We start from the raw sequence: 24613 nt of genomic DNA, 5'->3' as shown, positions 1-24613 counted from the left end.
CCGCCCCCATTGGCCCAGGACAGCGAACTGCGGCCAGTGGGGGCCGCAATCGGCCGAACCTGCCGTGTCAGCAGGTAAATAAACTGGCCCGGCCCGCCAGGGTGCTTACCCTGGCGAGCCGCGTGCCAAACATGCCGACCCCTGGTCTAGCCCTACTATTATAATTGGTTTTAAGTATTTCATTAATAGCTGTAAAATTTCAAGTTTGGTAGCAATGTTTAACAAGCCTTCTATTTACAAATATAAAAACAAAATCCATTTACTGAGTATATTAGTCAAGTAAAGAATAACAGTAAACACACTGAAATGTTTTCTCCCCTGGAAAGGTTTCTTTGCAGATCTAGATACATTTCACTTCAAATATTCCTAAAACAAATAAACAATATTCACTCAAGTAAAATCTCTCATTTCTCCCTCCACCCTTGACCGAGGTTCTCCATATCCCTATCGGAGCCCTTAGAACAACATCCTTCCCCTTCCCATCCCATCCCACCCTCCACACTTTACCCCTATTTACACCATTTAAAAGTCCCTGCAGCATGATTCCCTCCATGTGGCAAACACCTATCCACCCAATCCTCTTATGTGAGCAATGCATGTTTTAAAAAAGTAAAGTTTCAATTGCTGTTTTGCTCACCTATACATTTTCCTTTGTGAACAGTAAGCTGACCAGCACCACCAGTACTGAAGTTCAAAATTTCATAATTTCCAGGAGAATCTTCACTATTACATGCAGAATGCTGACGTTCTCGCCTGTAAATGTGAACAGTGTTATCTTCAGTTTGGAAATATATTACTAATACAATCAATAACAGTCTCAATCTTGTAAATGGATCTGGAGAAGCAGACCTTTGCACCCAATGAGATACCCATTGATTTCAATGGGACTGCATAAGAGTAAACATCTACTTGCATAAATCCAACTGCAAGATCAGGATCCTAGTTGTGATTAGCTTATAGATAAGTAAACATATTGCAGTGGGTCTCTATACTTAGGCCCCAATTCAGCAAAGCACTGAAGCTTATGCTTCCATGCTTAATACAGGCCTTAATGCTTCTGCAGCCTCTGATGGCAATTCTACTCTGAATATACCCGTAATTGATACTGTAGTTCTGAAAACAGTAAATGAACACAGCTCAATTTTGCTACATCTTTCAAAATATTTGAAAGAAATGGATTTAATTTTGCTAAATTCAATGCCATCTTATATTAATTATTTTATGTGATATAAGGTGGAGTTTCCACTTATTTCTTCTATTTTCTCTTAAGCCCACTCTTTTAAAGGGATGATGCAGCAGACTAGTCCCTAAAACAGATTTTGTTCAAAAAAGGATTGCGTATGGGCCAAATGTTTATAGAAACAGTTTTTTTTTTTTTAAAGGAAATATTAAGTAACAGGTTTATTTTTTAATTAAGCATTGCCTGTTTCCCTGGAAACCCCAATACAATGGCCTTCTGCTAATGTGTTAGAACCCCCATATGAAACAGACCAACCTAGTTTCACTGTCTGAGCTGCATGAAGCGAAACAGTATATAGTACAAGTTGTGAAGAGGAAATTAGGTTATTAAAGATGAAATCATTTAAAAAACAATATGAAGTGTTACTGGAAACAGAAATAAGAATTTATTTCTTGCGTAGAGAATGCTTCGCTTGCCAGTGTATATTGAACCAGCAATCACAGCAGTATTATTCCCCTCTAACCCCGGAGTGCACTCGGTGTTTTTCAAAGTTAATATAAATATTGCTGTGTTTGTATAAGGTCACAAAGGACACTCAACAATGAGGCAGGCACCATCCAAAAATCACTCAAATTATCTGCATTTTAACAGGATCAGGAATTAAAGTTCCTGCACAGGTTTAATCAGCTTCAAAATTCTGTTAGCAAAAACACCAGCACACAGAAAGACCTTTCCAAATAACAATCAGTGATACTTAGAGATGGCAAAAATATATGTTAGCACATACAGTTAGCACAAAGGCTAGAAGCCTTTTGAAATGTTCAATTATGCAAAAGAAGGAAAAAACTAAGTTAACAAGAGAGGTCCCCAAAGCATTTATGACATAAATGTTGTATAAAAGAAGATTCCTCTGATAGATGTACAGTAAATACTATTACACAAAGAAATGCACTGTTCTGTGAATATAGAAAGTTAAATATATTGTACGTGCCACTATATTAGATGATCTTTACATTATTTAAATAAATTGATTACATTGCACAGATGCTCCTTGATGAGATGTCTCTTGGTGGAAAATATAAGGAACCTAAAACAATCAGAAATGATAACACTTCCAGCTATGAAAACCACACTGCTGCAGAAAAAAAACAGTTATTTTGCAGGATGGTGCACTGAAAGCCATCTCAATAGATGGGCCTTCCAAGAATAGCACTTCAAATAGTCACTTAGATGTACTGCACATCAACGGCTAGAGTTTAGAACAGCGCAGAATTAAGGACAGAACAGTCAGAGTATCTGAAACTGCTGTATATCAACATCTCCTCAAGGCAGTTTCCCCTGGCCAAACAACAGCTTTTGCTTCTAACCTTAAGAAGAGCCAAACGCATGGGACAGCAATAGTTAGAGAGCAAGACTGAGCTCTTTGAAGACTATCAATAACTAGGCGATAAATTTTTAATTACATTTTGTATCCAAAGACTGCACATAATTGGAGGCTAAGGGTAAAATGTCCAAAAGGTCGTAAGTGCCTGAGTCACTTTTGACAGTGGGATTTAAGCACTTTTGAGTTGTGAGCAACAGCATAAAAATGAGCAAGCACATTGCCAGGTCATTAATCTAGACACATTTTCCAATGGCAACATGATGTCCAACTCAAGACTAGGGTGACCAGATAGCAAGTGTGAAAAATCGGGACAGGGGGTGGGGGGAGATAATAGGAGCCCATATAAAAAAAAACCCCAAATATAAAATCGGGACATTTGGTCACTCTACTCAAGACTTTCATAGTTGTCATCATCTATCTAGGTATTTATACGGTCAGTCACCACGGTATCCAAGCACCTACATTTCAAAAGGATTTTAAGACTATCAGAGGCTGCAAGTGCTTTTTTAATTTAATTTAGCGAAACTGAACATGTGAGTGCTTCCATTTTGTCTTAAGAGGTAGTTAATGTCACTGAAGATTTATAACCAGATAGCAAACATGGCCTGGTCAGATTAAGATTTAACAAAAAGGGTCTATTATCGTTCTTCCCCATACATGACTATCATTAATTACACTATTCACAAACAAAGATTAAGCACATTGCTCACTACCTCCCTTCACTCCTTAAGTGAATATTTTTGACAAAGTGCTCCAAAAATATTTGCAAAATAACCTGGATCCTATGACGATATATAGGAAATCTAGGGGTCTTTGGTTTCAGGCAGGTTACATGGCCAGTGATCATGTGGGCAGCAAAAGTGTCAGGTGGCACAATTAGATTGCTAGGGATGGACATAAACTGAACATCCAGCCCGATCACCTTTGGGCCTAGCCAGAGATCGATCTAAGTGGTGCTCCATCTGCAAGGAGGCAGTGATCCCTTTGGGATTTTCCATGGAGGAGGAGGAATTTATGCATTTGTGTTTTTTTATGGTACAGAATACAATTACTACAAAACTGTTCAGCCTATTTATTGCCTCTGCACAGGTTTGTTTGGTTTTTTTTTTTTTAAAACAAGAATACATAATCCTCTCTTTCCCATGTATTCCGCCCTCCTTCAAATGTAGTGTGTAGACATTTATTAACAGTGGTAAACTTAAAAGAACCTAAAGTTTGTAACTTACACCTCAGACAAATGTAGAGACTAGTGTGTATATTTACTACTGTTCTTCATGAGATATAGGCCAAATCTGTTCAAGTATAGAACAATTTCCATCTACTGGTCAAGTAAAATCCAGTCTGTTGTCAAAATGCACTTTGACCACAAGGTGTACAGTGATTGCTCATCATCAACCTTGCCTTGTTCAAGCTGATTATTAAGTACTACTCGCTGCATTAAGATGATCTTCAATCACACTATTATGTATTACACACAAAAATCTATGTTAAATCTATTTTTATGGCTGCACAATCAAGCACTCAAAAGTTTGGAAATGCAGGAATTAAAGTTGAGTGTGCAACTTTAATTTGGCCTCCTTGTGCCTAAGTATTACCATACAGGCTTTAATTACATGATCACACGCTATTTTTAGTACAGGACCTCTGCCTCATTTGGTGCACAGGATGGATGGTGCTCAGTTAATGAACAGCTATTCAATATTTCGTTTTACCCTCAGTGTTCAATGTGTAGCCCAGGCCTTATTTACTGCACACTATTCAAACCCTGAACGGAAAACAGAATTATAAATTTTCTCATGGGCTTTTCTATGGCACCCATCACTAGAGTCCTTCACAAACATGAATTTATCTTAACAAAACCACTGTGAGGGGAGGTGATGGCATAGAGAGATTAAGGTCAGAAGTATCCACTAATTTTGGGTGCCAATTTCAAATGACTAGGACTTGATTTTTCAGAATATTTAGTATTATAAAGAACTTGATATGTTCATAGCACAGATCTCACTGATTTCAGTTGTAGCTTTGAGTGCTCAGATCTTTGGTAAATGAGACCCCAGGGTATCAAGCTCGGCACCCAGAAAATAAGAAACACACAATTAGTGACCACTTGGGAAAAGTGTAGTTTACGTGACTTGCCTAGAATCATTGTGACAGGGTACTCTGAAGCACTGTGGAATTGTGTAAGTTGGAAGAGGTTTTTTCTCTTTACCTTTAAGAAATTCTGTATTTTATAAAAGTTTTGCACTGCATATGGTATGATTAAATGCGTAAATGTGATACAAATGGAGTATGAGAGAAACTCTCAGCTTGTCTCCCCTGCCACAGGCTTTATGCCTACTTATGGTGTACCATTTTCCTGTTCTCGTTCTTTTTCACTTTCTTTGGAAATTAAACTAGTTCCAGAGAGTGCTGACACTTGGAAATTGGAGTTGCCATGCCAACAATTAGCCAAAAGAAATGGGAATGAATTGCCCTGATTTGATTCTAGGGGATGGAAAAGAATGGTTATGCCTGGTGAGGAAAGCAGGCTCTGGGCCAAACAGCACAGGGGACGGGACAGAAAAAAAACACAATTTTCCTGAATTTGTGAAGAGTGGGTGGTTCAAAAAGAATGGGTACCTTGTGTGTCTGGTAAGGATGAAGCTTCTGAACTGGAACTGCTAATTTATGAACTGAAGTCAGGATAGGCAGATGCAAGCCGTTTACTGGAGCAGTTATGCAGTCAATTTAAATTCTGAAAGCTGCAGGCATTCAGAATCCAGATACTGGGATGCTTAAACCTCATGAACTGAGACCAAAGCTGGGAAGACAGCACATGGAATGCACTGGTAGTGAAGCAATAAAAAAAAAATGTAAAGGGCTTTGCGCATGTCCTTTCCCAGTCTGAGGAAGAACGAATAAAATTTTTGTTTAACCCTCAAGAAAGAAAGCACATGCAACTGTTTTATTAAAGCTAGATCCACTGATCAACAGGTCTACAAGACAGTCACAGAGGAACTTTGTGGACAAGGTAGCAAGAATCCAATTCTTCAAGGCAGCATTCAACTGCCCTTAACTATGAGACCATCCTTTCGCTTCCTGCACACTCCCCTGCCTCATTCACTATACACCGTCCTACTTCTGCAACAAATGAGGCAGGGTCCTACAGACAACAGCCTTCTTTAGTACACAGCCCCAATTCATCCTTACAGCAGGTCCACCCTGTGAACTGAATGAAATCAGGGGTCCTGCAGAAAAATAGTATGTGGCCACATAATTAAAGACTGTATAATAATACATACACACAAGGAAAATTAATTAAGGTTGCACTAGTATTTACTAATTTTTTGAGTGTTTGACTTTGCAATAGTAATATTCTCTTATCATATTTTGTGTGGTTTCCTGGGTTTTTAAAAAAGCAAACTGAAAAAAACAAATTTAATCATGTGGCCTCATGTTGACATCCTTTCTATCCACTGCACACACCTCTGCCACTTGAGTGAATGCAGTAACTGATAGCTCTAATAAGTTATCCTCTACCTGGAGCAGCACAAGAGGGGGAGTCAACACACCATTTCCACATAGGTTTTACAGATATTTGCTGACAACAAAGAGATGGTGAGATTCAGGAATCCTGAGTTCCATTCCGGGCTCTGGAGGGGCACATGTTCTAGTGGAAACAGACTCTTCTGCCCATTCCCCCCAAAGCTGATCCCTTCTGCCATATCCCTTTCCCACCCATGGTTCATCATCCCAGTTTCCTGGCCCAGATAGTCCTAATCTGTCTCCTCCTCCCTCCCCTCACAGGCTTCCAGTCTCAGTCTCCCTCTCTGAGCTCCAGTTTGTTGTTTCTCTACTGCATTCCCAGCTCCTTGTCTCAGTCTCTCCACTTCCTGGCCCATGTCTCAGTCTCCTTGCCCAACTAGTCCCAGAATCCCCTCCCCCTACCTCCCAGTCCCACTTTCTCTTCTCCGCTCCAGCCAGAGTCTTACTAAATTTACCACAATCTATTCCTTTCCCCTCCTGGCTCCAGCTGTTGTCGCCTCTGCATTTATATCAGACAACATCCTCCTCTACACTGTCTAGGTCACAGCGGGCAGAGGAGAGAGACTCCCTACTTGCAGTTCCAGGATCTAGCTCCATCCTGGCCTGGAGCAGCAATTTGAAGGAGGTCCAGCATTGCTCCTGTAGTGCTGGGATGGAGGGAGCATGCTCAGTTGCTCTGTGGGGATGGCATATGCACAGTCTGAACAGCACTAGGAGCTGTGAGAGGCTTTATGCCTAGTGAGGATGGAGTCTTCAGAGATTTTTAGCTCCTAAAATCAAAAATATATCTTGAGATTTTTCAAAGGCTTATAACTGGGCCAAGCTTGGGCAGATTTTCACATGGAGGCAATAGACACATCCCTGACAGAGGCCACTCCCTGACAAATTTCAATTTCCTTCTCCAAAGCATGGGGCTAATAGAGGTTAGAGACTTCAACAGCTGAGTTAAGGGAAAGTGGGTGGGTCAGCTTTTGTGGCCTGCATCATGCGGGAGGTCAGACTAGATGACCATATTGGTCCCTTCTGACCTTAAAGTCTATGAGTCTATGAGGTTTTCAAAGAAAAGCTCACCAGATTTTAACTTTGGCAAAACATCAGACTTTTCTCTAGCCTCATTCTCAGAAATGGCTGAACCATTCTGGCTGAAATTTTTGGGGATCTAAATGAGATAATATGCCCAGTGAGTTTTCCCTTATGCTCTCTGCACACACTACTAGCATGAAGCACACTACTAGTGCTTATGTAGTAACGACAACAGAGTTAATGGAAACCACTGCGCAGAGGCTTTCATTTATAAAGTCAGAAGAAGTGTTCAAATATTGATGTTGCACATAAAACTTCATATCTGTCAATCAATTCCTATCTACAAGTAGTTATGAATCATTACACATGTCCAGTGACAAAGCAATGCAGAATTAATTCTAAGCAGAAACTGCACTGTTTGGGAGCACACAAATATGGCAATTTGTTGTTCTTGTTTTAAAGGAGGGATGCTCAAAGCAAAAGCCAAGAACTAAGTGCAGCCTTAGTCCCCACACTTCCTATAAATGCAAAGAGAAGATAAACTTGACCAACACCAGGTTTTCACTGACCCATCAGTAAGTCTGTAAAGCAATTTAAAGATTTAGTAGCACTAAGTAGTATTGCTGCTATTGCTGGTGAACTCAAACAAGCAACCTTTATTCAGCAAGGGAGATTCCAAAACAAGCTACCCTGCTTGTACACATTTACATTAGCTAAAATAATTATATAAGATTTATACGCAAATTATGCGCACCCTCAATGTTACAAAGTTTGGGTACCCTCAGTTCAAATCACAGCAGAAAAAAACCCTACAGAAATTAAAAGCAGAATTCTGAAAATAAGTGCCACGCTACTCCCAAGATTACTGGTGTGCTGCTGAGATGACTCCATGGAGCTGCTACAGACAGACTATGGGGAACTGAATTCTCAATGCACTATTCCCCTTAGAACTTCATTAACAGACCTAGGATTTAATTAGTGCTAGCAAATTATTTTCCAAGGGACCAACATGCATGTTTCCCCTTGGAACACTACTTCTGTCTGGCTGCTCCTTGGGCACTTGAGAAAGGTTGTGTTTAACAGTACTACCAAGTTATTCCTCCGTAGGGAGGGCTGACTAATTTACTGTGCTAATACTCATTTGCCCTATCAGATAAATACATCACGTTATTCTATTTGGTACAGTTTAAAAAGAAATCCTAAAAACAAACATAAAAGTCCCATAAGAAACTGCTCACTCATAGCTAGGGCCTCATGGATTCTGCGATGCTGTAGTGGCGGAATTTAAAATGGAATCCCCTCCATGCCTTGAAATCCACCTCCTGCTGTAAAATCTCAGCTTTCATTATTTAAAAATATGTTTCTAGCCCTTCATGGTGATGAGGATAACCATAAAAACACATGCTGAATGTAAGGGCATGTCTTCACATACAGCGCTGCAGCACTTTAGGCTATGTCTACACTGCCACTTTTGTAACTAAAACTTTTGTCGCTCAGGGTTGAGAAAAAACACACCCCTGAACGAGAAAAGTTTTAGTGACGAAAAGCATCAGTGTGGACACCACTTTGTCGGCAGGACAAAGCTACCACCCCTCACTAGAGGTGGCTTTATTTTGTTGCCAGGAGAGCTCTCTCCCGGCGACAAAGAGTGACCACATAGTGCACCTTACAACGGCATGGTTGCAGCGGCTTAGCCACGCTGTTGTAAGGTGCGCAGTGTAGAAACAGCCTTAGTGAAGATGTTCCTATGCCAACAGGAGAACTTCTCCCGTCAGCGTAGTTAATCCGCCTCCCTGAGACGCGGTAGCTATGTTGGCAGGAAAATCTCTCCCACCGACATAGCGCTGTCTACACGGGGGGTTAGGTCGGTATAACTATGTTGCTCCAGGGTGTGGATTTTTCACACCCCTGAGCAACGTAGTTATACCAACATAGGTCTGTAGTGTAGACTTGGCCGTAGTCAATGTAATGCCTGAATTTGCACAGGCAGAAAAAAATAGCTCAGCGCTGCGAACTGCCCCATTCATCTAAGGGCACGTCTTCACTACCCGCCGGATCGGCGGGTAGCAATCGGTCTATCGGGGATCGACTTATCGCGTCTAGTGAAGACGCGATAAAAATCGATCCCCGATGGCTCTGCTGTCGACTCCGGAAATCCACCGCGGCAAGAGGCAGTAGCGGAGTCGACGGCGGCGCGGCAGCGGTCGACTTGCCGCCGTCCTCACAGCCAGGTAAGTCGACCTAAAATACGCCACTTCAGCTACGCTATTCACGTAGCTGAAGTTGTGTATCTTAGGTCGACCCCCCGCTGTAGTGTAGACCTAGCCTCATTGGTCTGTTAATGCTAAAACCCAGAGATGACAATTTACGTCATCATGTAACTAGATCACTGCTAGTCATTTTGGCAGAAACATTCAGCAAATGTAACTATCCTAAACCCAAACTGCCTCCACAGCTCCCAAGGCAGAAAATAGTAAAATAACATGGAGTTACTATATTGACTATTATTATTTCTCATATTAAATATTTATATAATTAATACTTAAATATCAATGTTAATAGTCCATTAAAATGTAGGGATTTAAAATGTTTTGGAGCTGCTGCATAATTTCCAGTGTCCAACCCCAAAGTGCATGTACCAAAATTGACCTTCTAAAAGATTTTATGTCCAACTCAGCACAGGTGTCGCTCATAGAAAAGAGAAGTTTATCTGGCTATACAGGTGCACATATTATGTTAGCATTTCTAACCAACATTTTAGAAGACTTAATAAACTGCATAATTTTACAAGGACCTTAATTAAAACTGATACAGTCCTCAAACTAGGAACATGACAAAAAGTAATTCATTTCTCATTCTTATAGATAAAATTGTTTTTCTGAGATGGTGGACTGGTGCAGCAAATCCTATTCATCACAAGACAAGTATCTGAAGTAATAGGAAACTGATGACAGTTTAAACTTATATCATAACAGCAACCACATGGTCACCTGACAAAAATAACCACATTAGCTGGGACAAAAGCAATTAGCAAATGAAGAAAATTTCAGTTAGTAAGATCTACAGTCCTCTTACAAATTTCCAGGAGATATTACTGTATTTGGCCAGAATTTAAGGTTTGATTAACAAATAAAACCCCTACTCCTCCTTGTTGTGAAGACAACCTTCAAAAACTAAACTAAAATATTTTGTTAATTCTGCAACAAGAAACTAACAATGGCACCATGAGAGGTTTCAGTTGTCCCTATTTATTTCCAACACATTTAGGAGAGTTAAAAAAAAAAAAAAGATCTATTTATTTTACATGAACAAGTAAAATATAAATGATACTGTGCCAAGTCCATACAGAAGATGCAGTTTATACACACACAAATAAGAATAGCATGTATTATTGTGATTTCATACATCAAGGTCATTTGTCTTTTGTATAGCAGGCACAAATAAATCATCTTAGTACAGCCTAGTGAAACCTTATTAAAGAGAAGAAAAGACAATTTAGGAATATTAAAAAAGCTTTATGGAATATAATGGTGGTCAAATATGAATGATGCGGGACAGAAGAGGGAGGGCAGTGACAGCATTATGTGAGCAGATAGAGAAGGCGCAAGAGTTTTTTTTATTAAAGATATCTTTAACTTTTGTGAAATATTTGTGGAGAAAATATTTTAAAAGGTGCATTAATCAAGGAGTGTGTAATAAAGCTATCTGAGGAGGAAAAGAAAACACAAACTATAACTAACAAGAAGAGTGAAAGAAATATGATGAGCTACATGCTTTGTAGATAAGATGACAGTACAAGTTATAGCAATATGCAGAAAAAGGGATGGGTAACAACCATAAGCAAAGGAATAGAGCGGTAGAGTTAGTGTGTCTTGTTGGTTCCATGTTTTTCAAACTTATCTTCGTCTCTTGTGTTCCTGCATTTTTTAGATAGTGCACCAATCTTCCCATTGTTCATACTGAAAACAGTGGGTGCACAGTTATTCACATGAACCTGCAGTAGCATCCTGAATCCTCTGTTTTTGCTGTGGGAATTGGAGACAGAGCTCTGGTTCTACCACTACTTGAATCCACCAGCCATTCCCACCCAAGCAGCAAGGGAGACAATAGCATAAGTGATACAGAGGCCATTTGAGCCTTGTGCGGGAGCAGCAACTACAGAGACCAGAGATGGAGGAGGAGGATTTCTTTTTGTTCTGACGTGGAGAAACTCCATGGTACACAGGCAAACTGCTCAGGTTATCCATTAAAGACAGGATTTGGGAATAGGAAATTCACACCTTATACCGTTCCAATCTGTCTGTTCTACTGGAAATCCATTAGACTCCTTTAAGTAGTCTCAATTAGTTATTGATTTGATTTCAAGTGGAGGACCAGTAACCACATGAATCAGAACAGACTAATATATTTGCTGCTTTGTTCCAGTATCTCAGATCAATTGGAACCAGATAATTTTCACCTGGAATTGCCACTAGAATGCAGACTTAGGAAGACAGCACTGCATCAATTCACATTCAGAGGTTTTCCTCATAGCCACAAAGGACAGAAATATATATTTTTAATTTAAACTGATGGATAAGCCTCACACACACAAGAAAGTTTTCTACTTATCGCTATCATGTTAAGCACTCCCAATTTAAACAAAGCTTATAAATAGGCTTGGCAGAATTCAATTTTTATAATTTCAACAGATAATATCAATGTTTATTGTCAAGCATTTTTTTCTAGATTTATTTATTTAAATTTTCAATTGCAGGAAATTATGAGGAGGAGATTAGACAATGTGGAGTCAGACAATCAAACTATCAACATCACATGTCAAAATATAATATCCTTAAATCAATCTAATAAGTTCTCAAGCAGCATTTTTCTTACTTTGCCTATCTGTATCTATCTATTATCATTGACAGAAATATATGTGTGTGTGTGTGTGTGTAACAGATGATTAGATTTTTATCAGTCAATATTGATAATCCTTCCAAGCCTAATTATAAAGTATTGCATGATGCCCACAGCACTTTAAAATCTAATATTTGCCAAATAGTAAAAAACCCTGACCACATCCAAAATGAAACATTACATACTTTGAACGCCCAGTGGAATGTGTGCGATGCTTATTGTTCCCTCCATGTTCCACTGCACCTCCATTTAAACCGGAAGGAGATTTGTTCCCTACAGTATCTCTTTTGAAAGAATTTTCTTGGCTTGTAAAAGTGGCAATTTCCAAACGTTCCTGAGAATAGGTGAAAGAAACAAACAAGTAAAAGGATTGCTTCTGTCCTCAAAATGCATGGATTAACTTCACTATGCATCCTGTAAAATCACCTAGGTAAGGAAATGGTAGGTTTCCACTATGAGTACATATGTGAAGTTGGGGAAGAAGACTGAGAATCGGAAGGTTTCAGCATTATGCACTGGCATGCCCATAAAGTCATTTCATGTTGAAATTGAAGATTATAGATTAGCTTTATTTAATCTGTTTGATATCTTTCACTTGGATAAATTAATACAGAATGTCAGTGCCCTGAAAAAATACAATAAGACAGATAAAATTCAGTATATACCGAATTAATTTCAGAAGCAACAGCTACACTTCAAGAACAAAAATAATTACTTAAATTTATGAATACCCATCAAAAATATTTCATAGAGAAAATTAAGAAAGCATGTGATACAAATGTATTCATTTTATTCTCCTTAGTTTTTATAATCATGTGCTATAGTGCTTACAGCAAATATTACAAAGTGTTCTTGCACATTAGGTTAAAAACAATACCTGTTTTGCCATTTCTTTCTTTTTTCTTCCTTCTCTCTTCTCCTCCTCCCTTCTCTGAATCTCATCAAGAATTTCACGTTGCTGAAATACATTTTACTGGTATTTAGAAACACAAACACAAAACAAGCTTTAATTTTACTTCTGAGAAAAAAGCTAAAGTATTGATTTTTCAAGGATTTTTAAAAGGATCTACTAATCCCAGATGCATAAATATTTCAGTCAAATCACTACAAGGAAATGATAATTCCATGTTGAAAGAGAAGGGGAGTGGTAACAAAAGGAAAATTACTTTCAAAGACATAGCCTCTTAATGATGCTAAGAAAAGGAAGTTTTAGGCACGGATTTATTATACTCCAAAACAGAGGTATTGCAGGTATGTAGGGAGATGTGGTATGAAGACAGGACCAGTTTCCAGGGTATCTGGTGTGAGCTAACACACCAACTCCCTTTGTAGTTGAAGATGAAATGCATTTCAAATATTTATATGGTCACTCTTATAAATAAAACTTTATATAGAAAATGGTTTACAATAGGTTAATAATAATCGATGTCCACAACAAGATCATAACAAGTAATATGCATTACTGATGGTTATAAGCACACCAGAAAAAAAGGTGTTATTGATGACTATAAGTCATTGTTATAAGGAAGCTATTACCCTGTTGCATTGTAACAATCTATACCAACTGATTAGCCATTTATTAAAATATCTATTAACTAGTAACCTTTATAAACTATTGTGACGCTCTGTACCTCGGGGGAACACCCAGCACCCCCATGTTCATCCTTGTAAAATGATTGTGTGGTATCCAATGCAAAGTTTGTCATGATGGGTGTCTTTGTAAGGCTCATGATGCACTGAGCATTGTTGTTACAGTAATGTTATAGGTTATAATTTCATATATATAGTTATGAGGCTGAAAATGTATCCTCATGGCTTAAAGCAAGCCCAGGGAAAAACTCTCCAAGAGCAGAGCGGCAGTTCACACCTCATCAGGGCATGTATAGGACAAACCCAGCCCAGCCCCACAGGAACAAAGGACACTGGCCTAGGCAACAACAAAGGATCTGTTGGACTCTCGAGTGAGTCACCCTCCTGCCTTTGGTCAGTTTGGGACTGCAATGGGGTAATGCTCACCTGACTCTGAAGGGGCCGGAGGGGTGGGGGGTAAAGCCAAGAGGGAAGAAAGGACATTATAAAAGGGAGAGACGTTTGCCATGCTCTTCCTCTCTCTTCCACCTACATGTACAGACACCACACCAAGTGACTGAAGTGCTGATCAAAGAGGAGAGCCTGGCTGAAGAGCAACCAGCCAGCCTGTGGTGAGAAGCATCTAAGTTTTTAAGGACATTGAAAGTGTCAAGGTCAGCTTAGAATGCATTTTTCTTTTATTTCACTTGTCCAAATCTGACTTGTTATGCTTTGACTTATAATCACTCTAAATTTATCTTTGTAGTTAATAAATCTGTTTGTTTATTCTACCTGAAATAGTGCGTTTGGTTTGAAGCACGTCAGAGACTCCCCTTGGGATAACAAGCCTGGTACATATCAATTTCTTTGTTAAATTGACGAACTCATATTAGCTTGCAGTGTCCAGCAGGCATAGGGTGACCAGATGTCCCAATTTTATAGGGTCAGTCTCGATTTTTGGGTCTTTTTCTTATATAGGCTCCTATTACCCCCCGCCCCCTGTCCTGATTTGTCACATTTGCTGTCTGGTCACCCTAAGCAGGCATAACTGGACACTGCAAGACAGAGGTTCCTAGTGTTGTGTCTGGGACTGGAGATATTGGATAGTGTCATTTGGTTGCACAATTCAAAGAGCAGCTTACATGCCAGATGCCGTGCGTGAACAGCCCAGCAGTGGGGGTTCTCACAGCAGAGCAGGGTAAGGCTGGCTCCCAGAATCAAGGATTGGAGTGACCTAGCAGATCACCGGTCCAGATAACACCAGAGGGGAACGTCACAACTAGTTATATATATAAGGATCCACTTATAACGTTTACATATTCATAACAAACAATGAGAACATGAACATTTTAATTCTTTTACCTCCTGTTCCTCTCTTCTCTTAGCTTCTTGCATCCGGCGCTGTTCTTCCTGGGCCAGTCTCTCTTGTTCCTTTTGCTGATTTTTTAGCATTTCTTCATGAAAAGACTTAGAAGGTGGCTTATTATATTCACTGAGAAATGACTGTATGTGGTCCGCAAGTTCAAATATCATCACCTAAAAAAAGAGGTAAACACAAATGACACCCAGTTTTCAAAACAGTTCAAAATACAAAATGATATAATAATGAGGCTTTAGAAAAGCAATAAAGTCAGTAGATTCTCATTGATAGTGCTCAGCTATGAGAATTTAACACATTTCTCCTTATACCACTCTCTGTCAAAACTATGGTTATTAACTGTGACATGATGGTCACTAATAGGGCATCAAAGATAGTTTTCTCAAAAAAATTCACTAATTTCATTACAAATATGCAAACACTCTCCTGGATAAAACATAACTTCTTCCAAACCAAATTATTTTAATGGTATTAAAAACGTAAGAACGGCCATACTGGGTCCATCAAGCCCAGTATCCTGTCCTCTGACAGTGGCCAATGGCTGATGCCCCAAAGGGAATGAATAGATAGGTTATCATCAAGTGATCCATGCCCTGTCACCCAATCCCAGCTTCTGGCAAACAGAGGCTAGGGACACCATTCCTGCCCATCCTGGCTAATAACCATTGATGGACCTATCTTCCATGAATCTATCTAGCTCCCTTTTGAACCCCATTATAGTATTGACCTTCACAACACCCTCTGGCAAGGAGTTCCAGAGGCTGACAGTGTGTTGCGTGAAAAAATACTTTCCTGTGTTTGTTTTAAACCTGCTACCTATTAATTTCATTTGGTGGCCCCTGGTTCTTGTATTATGAGAAGGAGTAAATAACACTTCCTTATTTACTTTCTCTATACCACTTATGATTTTATAGACCTCTATCATATCCCCCCTTAGTGGCCTCTTTTACAAGCTGAAAAGTCCCAGTCTTATTAATCTCTCCTTATATGGAAGCCATTCTATACCCCTAATTATTTTTATTGCCCTTTTCTGAACCTTTTTCAATTCCAATATATCTTTTTTGAGATGGGGCGACCATATCTGCATGCAGTATTCAAGGTGTGGGCGTACCATGGATTTATATAGAGGCAATATGATATTTTCTGTCTTATTATCTATCCCTTTCTTGATGATTCCCAACATTCTGTCCGCTTTTTTGATTGCTGCTGCACATTGAGTGGATGATTTCAGAGAACTATCCACAATGACTCCAAGATCTCTTTTTTTGAGTGGTAAGAGCTAATTTAGACCCATAGTTAGGATTATGTTTTCCAATGTGCATTACTTTGCATTTATCAACATTAAATTTCATCTGCCATTTTGTTGCCCAGCCACCCAGTTTTGTGAGATCCTTTTGTAGCTCTTCGCAGTCTGCCTGGGACTTAACTATCTTGAGTAGTTTTGTAGCATCTGCAAATTTTGCCACCTCACTGTTTACCCCTTTTTCCAGATTGTTTATGAACATGTTAAATAGGACTGAGCCCAGTACAGATCCCTGGGGGACACCACTATTTACCTCTCTCCATTCTGAAAACTGACCATTTATTCCTACCCTTTGTTTCCTATCTTTTAACAAGGTACCAATCCATGAGAGAATCCCCCTTATCCCACGACTGCTTATTTTGCTTAAGAATCTATGGTGAGGGACCTTGTCACAGACTTTCTGAAAATCTAAATACACTATATCCACTGGATCTCCTTTGTCCGCATGCTTGTTGACCCCCTCAAAGAATTCTAGTATTCTTCTGTACATGGTCAAAAAACATTCCATATTATAAAATGCAAGCCATTTAGTGTCTCTATAGCTGCATATTATTGTCCATGTTGCTGAGAACATATTGCTTATTTATTTGCTGATATTAAATTGTGATCTCTCTGCAAGCCAAATCCACAGTTACAGCTGTAGAACCACTTTGGTGGGGACCACTTTTCATTATCCAGGGCAACTTGGCATCCTGATGAAAAAGACAGCTCATCTCAGTTCCAACTTTTATGCAGATTGACACTGAAAATCAACACTGTCAAAGTCAGCAAGGCACAGGTCCCTCTCACTAAACTATTTTCTATAAATAAAATAAAAAGGCCAGATGGATAGCTCTGATAAATGAATCCCTACATTCCTTAAACAAAGCAACATGGACAGTGAAAGGTAGTGCAAACTTCCCCAATATGCCTCAACCATGCTCTGGAGGGACTGCTTCTGTGTGCTCAGAGAGCACATCAGTCTCTAAAGACCACACAGTTGTTAGCCTTCCTGAGACTGCCAGAAATGTGTCAATTGAGTTGATAATGATGATTATGTTGTAAACATTTGCTACAAATATTAAGCGCAGCAGTTCCTTCACCATCCCATAGGAATGGGATTGAGACTACTACCTAATTACACTGCTTGGCCTGTCAAATGATAATGATTTTCAGTCACTGCCAATTTTGGCTGGATATGAACTGATGACCAGACTGACCAAGCCTCCCAATACGTCAAGGACACTGTCGTTTGCAAGCAAAACTCCGGACTCCTGACTTCATAATGTTATCTCCAGCATAAAAACTACCTTACCCAGAATCATGTGTGTTGGCCACACATGAATCAGCCTCTTGTGTTCTCTCTGAGTCAGTGACAGACACTCAGGGCCGGCGCTTCCATTTAGGCGACCGGCACCAGGATTTGGGGGGGGCGGCAATTCGGCGGCGGGGGGTCCTTCCGCACTCCAGGTCTTCGGCGGCAATTCTGCGGCGGGTCCTTCACTCACTCCGGGACCTGCCGACGAAGTGTCCCAAAGACCGGGAGCGCGGCAGGACCCCCCCCGCCGCAGAATTGATGACGACGACCAGGAGCTCAGAAGGACCCCCGCCCTAGGGCGCCAAAAACCCTGGTGCCGCTCCTGCAGACACTGATACGCTGTGTGGCTGACACACAAGATTCTGGGTAACGTAGTTGACCTTTGCTATGCTTCTGCCAATGGGAGTGTGGGAGGGGCAGCGTTGGCCACCAATGGTAGCACAAGGGGAGTATGAAGCGGGGGGCATGGTAGTGAAAGCGTAGAGCCCAGGCAGCGCAAGGTAAGAGGCAGATACTGGTAGGTGGGTCGGAAGGTCAGTATGTTAGGGAGGGGATTATGCCCCACTCTTCTCCAGGCCTTGACTGCAGGAGGGAGAGGATGGATGGCGAAGGTTCAGGGATGGAGAACAGCCCCACTCACCTAGGGCCTCAATGCAGCAAGGGGGGTTCAGAGATCAGGCAGGGTGGTTCATGCCCCATTCTCCCCAGGCTTTTTGGTACAGCAGGAGGGGGATGAAGGAGGGGTAATGCCCCCTCCTCTTCCAGGACACAGTGGAGCAGGGAGGGGGTGAGCCCAAGGGGTTTTGTTCTGCTGCAAGCATCCTGCCAAGAGCGAGCATCTTGTCTCCACTTTACCAGGTGTAACTATGGCCATGCCTCCCTGACCACTGCCAACAGCCATGTTTACTATAGCCCCACTGGGGTGGGGCCCGGAGGGGGAGGCAGCTGGAACTCTGCTCACCTTGTTGTGTACTCTATAGAGTACATGGCAGTGCACTGAGTGGGATGAGAAAGACGGAACGGGGATATTAGTGGAGGGGCTGTGGTGACATTGGAGGGATGGGATGCCCCTGGAAGGTAATCTGAAAAATGTTGGCCAGTATGCTGATGACCTAGGATGAAAGGCAATTACCTGTCCCATACACCATCTAGTAATGGGCTTTTCAAGTCAATTAACCCCTTGAGTGAAAAAGACTATCAGCTCTCCAAAATGAAAGCAACAGCACAAAGAGGGTTTCATCTTTTCAGCTGAGTGATCTACTGATAAACCCACAGCACAGGGTTTGGTTTCAATTCAGGTGTGCACGTGACTACAGCACATTAAACTGTCTGCCTACAGGGAATTGAAATTTCCAAGAATCTTAAATATTTAATCCCTGGATTGCTTGCAATAATGAAGCCAGAAGGCAGTGTGGAACAGAAGACATAGCACAACATGAACACATTTGCTTGTGCCATGCACAAAGCAAAACACCCTTCCTACGGCATCACTGAACTAAAAGCAAGTGCAGAGAGAGAGAGAAAATAAAGAAGGTATTTTTTAGAATGTTTGTTTAGAAATAAAGCTTTCCACCTACTGTTTAACACACCCTTACTTAGAGTAGGAAGATAAGGACCCTGCTTTGAGGGGTCCACATAGCGGACCACAATCTAATAAGGAGGCTCTCAGGGATCACCCTCCCATTCCTGATAGTAAGGATAACCCTGATTCATGATTGTATAATATATTCCTGTAGCAAGTACAGGAAATTGCTCACATGGAACAGTAATATTAGGAAATTATTTGATTATTTTAGCTCCTTTTAATGTGATACAGCAGCTAGAAGGAATGAGGAATGTCAGCATGATGTGATCAGTCACTTCTCCGTGGACCACCAGCAAGCGCACAGGGGACCACCAGGGTGCACAGATCGCAGTCTGAGAACATCTGCCTTAGTTCAAATATTGCTTTCATTTATCATTAACACATCTATTACAAAAATCAAGAGTACAATGTTGAACTGTTAATTCCTAGAAGGTACCAAAAAGTTTTGTAGTAACAATTCATTACTAAACACAATTTGAATGAAAAATTATCTAAAATAATTCTTATGAAAGTAGCTATCAGAGAACATATTAAAAATAATAGAACAAGAATATGCTGTATAAATGGAAAAAGAGGTATATGTGCCAAGTGAACTGGCATATGGACATAGAAAATTGGTAGCAAAAATATTCTCCTGTTTTAATACATTGTAGGAGTTACTGCTGCTTAATTTTTTTTTCTTTTTAAAGGTTAAAACAAGCAAGTTAAACACAAACATATTTATATGTAAAATATGCACATAAGAAATGCATATTGCAAACACTACTTTTACAAAAGGCTTCCACATTCATTGTCAACCATTTGGATCATTTCAGTATATACTCAGTCTACATGGATACTGAGTTTGTAAAACATTTACATTGTTGCCTGTAGTTAAAATACTTGAAGTGTTTATTAAAATCTGAAAAAAGTAAATACAAAATCTATATTTTGTAGTATATAAATAATCAGAATATTTAGCTCCTGTCTAACTAGTACTTTTCATGCATAGATCTCAAAGTGCTTTACAAAAGAAGGTCAGTATTAATATCCCCATCTTACAGATACGGAAATTGAGGCACACAGCCATGACGTGACCAGTAGAGTTGGGGTTAGAATCCAGATCTCTTGTCCCAGAATCCACTGTTGAGTGCACCAGACCACACTGCCTTTGCCTTCACCAAGTAAAAAGTGTTTTTGACTAAATAGTTACAACAAATTTTAATTTCGTTGTAAAAATCAACAAACTGTATAAAATCCTCTCAATTTTATACACTGCTTGTTACTTTCTATAAGATGACAAACATTCTAAGGGTATGATCCTGCAGTCCCTAGACAGGCAGCGAATGCAAACTCAGTCTCTATGTGGTTTATTTTTGCTGGATGCGCACACTGAATTTTCCTGAGTTGAAAAACCATTATGGGAAGAACAGAACCCTCACCCTGCTTTACTATAATATATAATCACATTCTAGTTTTGATGTATTTGTAGTCCCTTATTTTGATAACATTTTACTATACATAATTTTCAAGACTATTTATGATCAATTAGGCTTTTCACAAAGTGAGAGCTCTTACCTCTCCGCAGCGTTGTTTTGCCAATTCCTCTAGTTTGGATTTTAACAAATCAATGTTTTCATTTGACAAACCTTTCGCATTTTTCAGCTGTATTTCAGGGACACTGGAGAAAAAAGATCACAAGAAATGTTCTCTTATTAAGGATAAGGTGTACAGACAGATAAGGAGACGCATATAGGCCACACGACAGGTCAATAAGAACTTTTTTTTTTTTTTTTTTTGCAGGAACCCAACCATTGTCATTCAACACCCAAACAAGTAATACTCTATCTACACCAGTGGTAGGCAACCTATGGCACACGTGCCAAAGGCGGCACGCGATCTGATTTTTAGTGGCACTCAGACTGCCCGGGTCCTGGCCACCGGTCCGGGGGGCTCTGCATTTTAATTTAATTTTAAATGAAGTGTTTAGTGTTCTTAAACATTTTAAAAACCTTATTTACTTTACATGCAACAATAGTTTAGTTATATATTATAGACTTATAGACAGAGACCTTCTAAAAACGTTAAAATGTATTAGTGGCACGCGAAACTTTAAATTAGAGTGAATAAATGAAGACTCGGCACACCACTTCTGAAAGGTTGCTGACCCCTGATCTACACGATTATAAAAAAGTTCTGCTTTATATTCAACATAATCCGAATTGCTTGCACACAAATACTCAACAGTTTCAACTAGCAGAACCACCATCAGGGTAACCCCATAGTTTGTGACAACTACAGTTCTAACCCAATACATTATTTTTTTTAAAGGGATGTACTGAAAATGCAGTACATATTTCTAGCATAAGATATGGCAGTTTTGGATTTGCTGATTTTCCTTTTTCATTATGTAAGCAATATATAATTAGTCTGAGGAATACACTGCAATAAAGTACATTCAGATAAATAACCAACATTTTTTAAAAGCTGAGACATTTTAGGAGTAAGAAAAACATCTGCAGTTATACTATCTTAAACAAAAATTATAATGGTTATCAAGCCTCAAGCTTCAGGGTATAATGAAATCATCACTTGGTCAGGAACAACATTTCCCTTCCCATATGTTAGATCATTGCACAACTGGGCATACTATTTTTCTTTGAGGTATCTGACACTGGCCACTGTTGGAGGCAGATGGACTATTGGGCTGTTCTGACACAACAATACTTGTCCAGAAAATTACTATCAAGGCCAAATCCCAGTACCAGCTGATCACCCACAACAACAACCCTTTTCATAATTCAAAGGAAATATCCATTAGCCCTCCAAAAGGCTAATTCAGCACAATACAGGACCAACAGATGATAGAACTATGATAAGCAGACAGTTTTAAAGTTGAAGATTTTGTTCCCCATTCAGCAAGGTACTGTGTTAACATTAAATTCATGAGTTGTCTCGATGATTTCAGTGGAAGTACTCACATGTTTAAAGTTACATATGGCTTAAATATTTTGCTGAATTAGTGCCTAAATCTCCAATTGGCAGATGCATCTCTATTACTCACTGGCAGCTACATCACAGAAGGGATGAGGATACTTCTATCTCAGATACATGTTTTCGGATGGATTAATTATAGAGATAAGGTTACCCACTTTTATACTTCAACACTATATGTCTAACGAATAGAGACACATTTAAATCAAGGCAAGAATAAGGGCAATGAACACAATGTTACACTTCAACTTTCATTTTTGTCAAGGAGAGAATAGAGAAAATATTAGAAGACTATATTTTGATTTTCACTCACGTATCAGGATAGGTTTGGGGACATTTGACCCACAAATCAACTTTGGCATAAACTTCATTGTCACCTGTCAAACCCTGAGGACGCAGAACTAAACTGATTTCCGGAGGCTGTTTTACCTAAAATATAAAACAAGACTTTTAATTTAAGCAGGAATGAATTCAGGAACGTCCCATCCTGTGTTATGGAGGAGGTCAGACTAGATGATCCCAATGATCCCTCCTGGCCTTAAAAATCTATGAATTTATTTACAATTGATTAGTGAACATGTGAACTAACTCCATTGATTATCTTATTTTAAACAGTTCAACCTTAGTTTATCCGGCCTATGTGGGAAGATTCATGTAATAAGTGGAGACAGAGATATTCTGAAGAAGTAGTGTCCTACCATGGGTCATATTTAGGTAAGAGGGAGTTCTGGGATTAATGGGTGAGGTTAAACAGTGGTTCACTATATTTTAAATGGAGAAAGGTATGTGAAAAGTGACTGGCATTTTTTTAAAATGAATGGAATTTAGAGTTATTTGTGGAATGTCACAAACAGCAAGTTAGAGGGGCATTCCACAAAGAAAGAAATCTAAACTTACACTTAGGCCTTGTCTACACAGTCTTGCTCATTTCTGTTTAATGATTACTATACACAGAACTCTCAAGTGGAGTTCCAGATAGAGGAAAGGAGGAAATCCATTTTAGCCTTTACTACACTAGAGAATTTTAGCAAAAACTTCCCACCAACTTTCAGTGGTAGCACCAGTGGCAACCCTAGTCTACACAAGGGGTCAGCAGCTTCTTAGTTAATTGTATTAATTAAATTCAATATTAAAGCTGCTCCTTGAAAAGCTTAATTAATACTGTGATAAAAAGCCCAGCACTGGCTTGAGTTTTGGCTATAGCATGCAGTTAAACAGGAGATCATTTTTGCTACAACTCCCTAGCATAAACGTGGCCCGAGAAGCCTGTCTGCTCAGTTTATCGTTATTGTTTTAACTTTCCACTGCTCCTGTAGTGCCAAACCAGTGCTGGTAATGCTAGCGGAGGCAGGCCCTGCCGCTTACACCCTGCTCCGCAGGGGAAGTACGAAAACCTTTGCCAGGTCTCCAAGAAAGGTCCCTGTGGTGCATGGAGCTGCGCTGGGGGGACAGGCTCAGAACCTTGCAGCGCAGCGGTAGCTACAGACGCCTGCCTGACAGCGTGCCAGGAACAAGGCTCCCTCTCTTTACCTCCCACCGGGCTCTCGCGTTAGCACCAGCTCCGGGGCTGCAAGGGAAGGGAGCAGCGCACATCTGGCTGGGCAGGCCAAGCAGGGACCGCCTTGTGTGCTGTGCGAGAGTATGTGGGGTAGCTCAAGCAGCCGCAACGCCCCCTCCATGCAGGTCTATGTGGAGAGCAGCAGAGCGACGCGGGGGCGAGGCAGGGGGGCTGGAAAGGCCCCCGGGTGGGGGTTCTGTACGGAAACCCCGCCCCAGGCTCCTCGGAAGAGGGGAAGGGCAGGACAAGGGGACACCCCAGCAGGACACAGTTTTTGTCGCAGCAGTGCCAGGCTACCCGAGCTCCCTTCAGGGCACCCCACGCGCCGGGCTGCCTCAGGCCGCGCGGCTCGCTACCTTCCAGGGCCGCTCCTGCCGCAGGTCTCGGAAGTCCTGTCCGTAGATGGACTCCAGCACCTGCAGCTCGTTCTCCTGGCGGAGCGGGTAACTCTCCGGGGCCTCCGGCGCGCCGCTCACCCGGGCCATGTCAGCTCTGGCAGCTGCAGCGGGAGCCGCTGCCAGCCATGGCAGGGCCGCCGCCAAGCACTGGCCGCACCGGGCGCCTGCCACCGTGGAGGCGGCAGAGGCGCCAGCGAGAGCGCGGCCCTTCCACCTTGGGAGCTGGTCTCTGCTGCAGGCCCCACCCGCCGCTGGTGCTGCCCCCCGCGGTGGCAGGAGGAGCCGCCGCCTCTCAGGCCCAGTGAAACGAGGGCCTCCCGGGCCCCCGCCACGGCCTCCTCCCTACAGCTCAGCCCCGGGACATGTCCTGACATTTGCACAGAGCTTCTCCACCTCAGCCCCTGATACTCCCAGACCCCGCCTGGCGTCTGACAGATGAAGGGGAAAGGAACAAGACTGAAGCACCCGCGGGGGAAATGATACTCTTAACTTGACTAGAACTGGCTCTCAAAAAGTCCTCAGTCTAAGATTGTAAATATTT

General features: G+C 40.9%; 1 protein-coding gene across 1 annotated transcript in view; it reads right to left on the bottom strand.

The window, feature by feature from the left end:
* Positions 1-24159, bottom strand: part of EIF2AK4 (eukaryotic translation initiation factor 2 alpha kinase 4) — a 69550-nt gene extending 45391 nt beyond the window's left edge. The window contains exons 1-7 of the mRNA XM_065404270.1: positions 24031-24159; positions 22430-22545; positions 20701-20803; positions 14943-15116; positions 12889-12969; positions 12197-12345; positions 638-753 (exon numbers count right to left, since the gene is read on the bottom strand). Of these exons, the coding sequence (XP_065260342.1) occupies positions 638-753; positions 12197-12345; positions 12889-12969; positions 14943-15116; positions 20701-20803; positions 22430-22545; positions 24031-24159 (868 nt within the window). The remainder of the gene's footprint in view (positions 1-637; positions 754-12196; positions 12346-12888; positions 12970-14942; positions 15117-20700; positions 20804-22429; positions 22546-24030) is intronic.
* Between the last annotated feature and the right edge of the window lie 454 nt (positions 24160-24613).

The sequence above is a fragment of the Emys orbicularis genome, chromosome 4, assembly GCF_028017835.1.
Source record: "Emys orbicularis isolate rEmyOrb1 chromosome 4, rEmyOrb1.hap1, whole genome shotgun sequence".
NCBI lineage: Eukaryota > Metazoa > Chordata > Testudines > Emydidae > Emys > Emys orbicularis.
The sequence above is the reverse complement of the archived record's forward strand: the minus strand, read 5'-3'. Positions and strand labels throughout refer to the sequence as shown.